The sequence below is a fragment of the Nematolebias whitei genome, chromosome 4 (genome assembly GCF_014905685.2).
Source record: "Nematolebias whitei isolate Nwh7 chromosome 4, NemWhi1, whole genome shotgun sequence".
NCBI lineage: Eukaryota > Metazoa > Chordata > Actinopteri > Cyprinodontiformes > Rivulidae > Nematolebias > Nematolebias whitei.
The window spans coordinates 1,075,412-1,080,662 of NC_056501.1; the positions used below are offsets into that span (position 1 = coordinate 1,075,412).

The 5,251-nt window shown below is 44.3% G+C and overlaps 1 protein-coding gene across 1 annotated transcript in view; it reads right to left on the minus strand.

Annotated features, from left to right (window-relative positions):
• si:ch211-255i20.3 (transmembrane emp24 domain-containing protein 11) overlaps window positions 1-1,229 on the minus strand; it is a 33,373-nt gene extending 32,144 nt beyond the window's left edge. The window contains exon 1 of the mRNA XM_037675572.1: window positions 1,088-1,229. Within this exon, the coding sequence (XP_037531500.1) occupies window positions 1,088-1,217 (130 nt within the window). The 5' untranslated portion in view covers window positions 1,218-1,229. The remainder of the gene's footprint in view (window positions 1-1,087) is intronic.
• Window positions 1,230-5,251: the final 4,022 nt, after the last annotated feature.

The window sequence follows — 5,251 nt, forward strand, 5'->3', positions numbered from 1 at the left end:
CCCCCCCCGGTGGTGGGCCCCCCTGCTGCCGGTGCATTGGCAGCTCTCAGCAGCTGGGGCTGGGTGGTGGGGTGTGTGCAGGCCCGCCCTGGTGGCTGCCTGCGGGGGCCTGGGTGCCCTGGCTCTGTCGGGCCTCTGTTGGGGGGTGGTATGACCTCGGGACTCGGGGCTCGGTGTCCATGGCCGGATCCACTCTGGAGGGGCAGGTTGCCGGCGGGGCCTGTTGACTCGTCGCTACGGCCTCCTGGGGGTTTCTGCATTGTGGTTGCTGGGGGTCGCCCGGGGCTTCCCTTTGCTTCTCTCTCTGAGGGGTGCGGGTGTCCCTGTTGAGGGACTACCGGAGTTCCGGGCTTGGGGGCCGCTGTGTGTCTGTGGTTCTGGGCTTCCCTGTGTTACCTTCGTGTCCTGGGGGACGGGTCTGTGGGTCCCCACATCCACTATTGAACTTTTTTGGAGAAACCTTATAGTGACATCATGCTCACACAGATGTTTAGATCCAGGTGTTTATCAGATACACACTCAGTTGGGTTGTGGTGGCCATCAAATATATCTTGTATTACCATGTACTGTATAAAATACTTTCTAATGATGTTATAAGTATCATTATATAAGTTGTTTCTCTCTCTCTCTCTCTCTCTCTCTCTCTCTCTCTCTCTCTGTGTGGGAAGAGCTCTGTGCTCCTCATGGGGAGGACATTGACAGCATCACGGACTGTATCACAGACTACGTCAATTTCTGTGTGGACAGGCGTTTCACAGGTTGAACATCTGGGAGATAAAGTTAGGGAGGCCAGACTGAGATGGTTTGGACATGTCCAGAGGAGGGACAGTGGGTATATTGGTAGAAGGAAAAAGACAAAGAGGAAGGCCAGAGAGGAATATATGGATACAGTTAGAGAAGACATGAAGGTAGTTGGAGTGAGGACAGAGGATGCAGAGGACAGAGTGAGATGGAGGAGGATGACTCGCTGCGGCGACCCCTCAAGAGGGAAAAGCCGAAAGAAGACGAAGAAGAAGATGACCAGCACCTTGCTATAGTTCCGAATCAGAAGGACTCTCTGGAGGACAGTTGCTTGTTGATGACTCACCGGTCACTAACGTGTCCTCTGGAATCTCCTCAATGATGCATTTTTCCTCCTGCTCTCCGAGATCAAAAAACATGGCTGCTGCCAGCGTGAGGTAACACTGCAGGAGAAAGCCAGCTCCTTGTAAACCCATTTTATTTTAACGACACACGATTAGATGACGGTCCACTGACAGTGACAGAACGGTTGGCTGTAGTTTGGTAAATGTGCAGGTTGTTTCTCTTGCTTTTCATGTGGAGGCGTCTGAGCCCTGCAGCGTTTATTTAAAGTGGACGGTTTGAAGGTTGGAGGGTGAGAAACCTGCAGGTGTTGTTTCTGGGACGAGACGTTCTGTGATCAGCAGGAAAACTGTTAAAGCAACCCTGAACTAGGCGTTTATTATTCAGCAGGGCCTTCTGTCCAAAGCAGACAATATATTTAGGTGCTGATATGAAAGGAACATTTAACACAGATAGTAATATGTAATGTCTGAGGGTTCACTGTACAGAATGTATTTACTGAAGATTAGACAGAGTCTGATCTGTATTTACATCATTAACTGAAAGTTGGAACAGCTTGAGCTCTGACCTGATTAAAGCCAAGCAGGCGCTTTAATTATTTAATGAAAAGGCTGGTCTCCACAGCGTAGATCTACCTGCCTAACTCTACACACCCAACTAAGCCTAATCTTATTCTACATCTGCAAAAGTCTGAAGTGAAGAGACATTTCCGTTTCCACCCACATTCAGTGGCGTGACAAGAACATGTCACTCGTAAATCAAGCCTTTTTTCATCTTTGATAATGCTGGAAGCTCCTACTAAATTATATAATCAGCAAAATGGGTGTAATAAATTGTAGTTGGGTTTATTTGGATAGCTCCAGTTCATGCGTTTTATTTATTCTCGAGTTTCTGCGAGGTGGATATCAGATGTTCTTTCAGTTTCAGGTGCTTTCCTGCAAGCATTTGGTGAACTAATTTAAACAGCTCGTCTTTTTTATGAGCAACACTTCATCTGAGTGAATCCGATCCAGAACCTTCAACCTGCATCACCAAGCGTGGTATCATTTTTCTCTAGTCCAGTACCGGCAGCATTACTAACACTGCAGCCAGATGGAAGGAAGCCCAGATGTGGCTTCACGTGTCATCGGGCACAGACTTACATTTTTTTTAATGCTTAACTAAGTTAAGCAGCTAAAACATTCCACTCCCCAAATAAAATAATGAAATAAATGAAGAGACATGGTTCATTCGCTCTTACACAAAACATTTTTTGTACATTTTATTCTTTTTCTACAAAAACGTACTCTTGTGTTAGATGTACGTGTCATTAACGTGAAGGAATTGAAGTATTACTGTGAGCTCAGTGTGTTCTGTACAAACAGGTGAAAATCCTGTCAATAAATAGACTTTTCTCAGGAAACAGGCCCAACATGTGTCAGCTGCCATAGTTTGGATGCTTCATCGTTGAGGAGGGTGAAGGTGTGGAGGAGAACATGGGTTCTCCAGTTTACATTTGTCTCCTCAACAATGAAGCTTTAATCTGTTTTCAGCTGCAGCTACACTTGATTTGTCTTTTTTAACCATTTAAAATTAGAGTTACTGTACAAATCAACATTGTTTCATTTTGTCTGATACAAAACTGAATAGATTTTTAAATGCTTTTTTGCCAGCGTACACCTCTTTAGTGCTGTTACAGGCATCAACATGGCTTCAGGACGATAAATCTGTCAGTTTTCACAGAATGATGAGGCGTCGTGTGAGCATCAGGCAGATCTTTTACTGTTCTTTGACCATCTCTGTCCCTTCCTTCCTTTCCTAGACTTCTTGTCCTTCCTGTCCTTCCTGTCCCTCCTGCCCCGGCCTAGTCATAAACAGTTGTCTGGGAAGCACTTCCTCTCCTCCTCCAGCAGGGGGCAGGCTGCTCCGTTGTTGGCTGGCTGCATTATGACGTAGCGTGTGCGGTGCTGCACGCCTGAGTCTCCACATTTACCTTTGCACAAACCCCAGGGGGACCATACGGACACCTCGCAGTCCAGAGGGGTATCTGCAGAGAGAAACACGCTGCCGTCACATTTGATCTGTTTCTTGATTTATACTCACACCACCTCCTTCCACCTCCACATTGGATGCATCATAAACAACGATGAGTCCAGCTGCAGGCAATTCAATTCACTTTATTTACTGTATGTTGGATCAAGGAAACGTTATGGATCTTCAATAGTTATTGGTATTTAAAAGTGTAATAAAATAATTCTAGCTCTCTATAAACCTTTAGCTTTTTGTGTTTAATTCTCTGCAGATGATGTGCTGCAGGAATTCTTGAATTTATTTTAGTTTTATTTATTAACCCAGTTCCTTATGCTTGTTTTTAAATGTATTTTTCAAAAGGATGATACCAACGATGACCTGTCATTCCTTCTGGCTTTCACTCCTCATTTCTCTGACATCCTGAACTCGCTCGGCTGCTTCAGCCAGTTGGGATGTGTGCTAAGGTACATCTGATATGTATCACAGCCGTGGGCTACAAAGTAGAAAAGCAGAAGGGTCGGAGGCGGTACGGAAGCTGCAGAGATGGACAGATGCAGGAATCGAACCTTAAAATCACGTCATTTTCCTTTTTGTCCGTCTGCTTGTCAGAACTGGAAAGATAAGCTGATAAGATGCTGTCAAAAGCAAAGCTGATTTAGATCCATCAGTGTTTTACTGGTCAGCTAAGATCTACAGATGGTGAGTGTGATGACTCAGGAAAGCTTTGAACAGGCTGCAGAAGCAGAACACAGCAGAGATTGATTGGATAAGAGGAGGACGATAAACAGATGGTGGGAAAGGATGGAGAACCGAGCAGGAAACCCCACCAGACTGTTGGCTACGTTCTGTTTGTTCGTGGGTCGTCCGGGGAACAGACGAAGGGAACGTGATGCTGACTCAGACACGTACTGTCAGCTACACCATGGATTTGATTCAAGCTCTGTTTGGTCCCTCTCCATCTGCTCACGCACACTCATGTTTGTGCTGCTGTTGTTCGGCGTATTGTTTTTGCACTCTTAAGTGTTTAGCATATTTCTTAGTTCATATTTTAGATATTATGACTGTTTTGCTTTTACATTTTATACTTTGTTGGATGTAACTGGGACTCTGTGTACACAATTTAATTCCAAGTGACAATAAAGAAAACACATGACCTTGACCTTCCCTCACAGTTAGGTCATGTGTTTGAGCTTTCCTTCATGATGTGATCACAATGTTTGACTGCAGCATTGATTCTTGGCCTTTGCTTAATTAGTTTTTTCTTTACCAGCTTCTTCCTTTTTGTAGCTACTTTTTGTTGGACTTTTTATGATTACTGCATGTGAAGTCTTTTATATTCTGGGAAGTGTTTACAGCTCCACCTTCTAGATGTTTGGCTGTGTCCCATTTGGGTCTGGACCTCATCACTTGTCCCACCCTTCATATTCTGCCTGTCTTGTTGCTTTCCAGATGTGCTCGTGGCGTGTTCTGGTGCCATGCTCTCACTTGGCTTCTCTGGTTTCTGCTTTGAAGGAACTGAGTTTGTGTGTGGCCATAAATGTTTCCCAAATGCTTCAGAAATTCACAGACATTTGGAAAGTTAGGAATTTTGCAAAACATGGAGCACAATATTTGTTTTATAAGTTTTCAATCAATGCACATTATTGTGCATGCATGTGTTTTTTGCATAACCAATTGTTTTAGTTCAGTTTTATATTCATTACATGCTTGATTGATTCTTATGTTCTTGGACTGACCAGTTTTGACTGTACGTAAAAATGTCTATTCTCCTGTTCATGTGAATGGGTTGGGTGGGGGGCAGGGATGAATTTATGCCATACCATACCATTTAATTTATAGAGCGCTTAAAACAGCTACAAGGCCAACCAAAGAGCTGTACAGACAGAACAACAGGTAACACACAAAGCAAAATACAAAATGAGGTAAATCAGAATATAGACATAAAAACGATGCAGGTAATAAATATGACGACTAACCAGCGTGAAGCATACAGGATCAAACACAGATCATCTGGTGTTGAAAGCTACTGAATAGTAGTGGGTTTTTAAACAGGACTTGAAAACCGAGAGGGAGGGGGCCAGTCTGACAAGCAGAGGTAACTCGTTCCAAAGTCTTGGTCCTGCTACAGAGAAGGCCCTGTCACCTCTGCGCTTAAGAC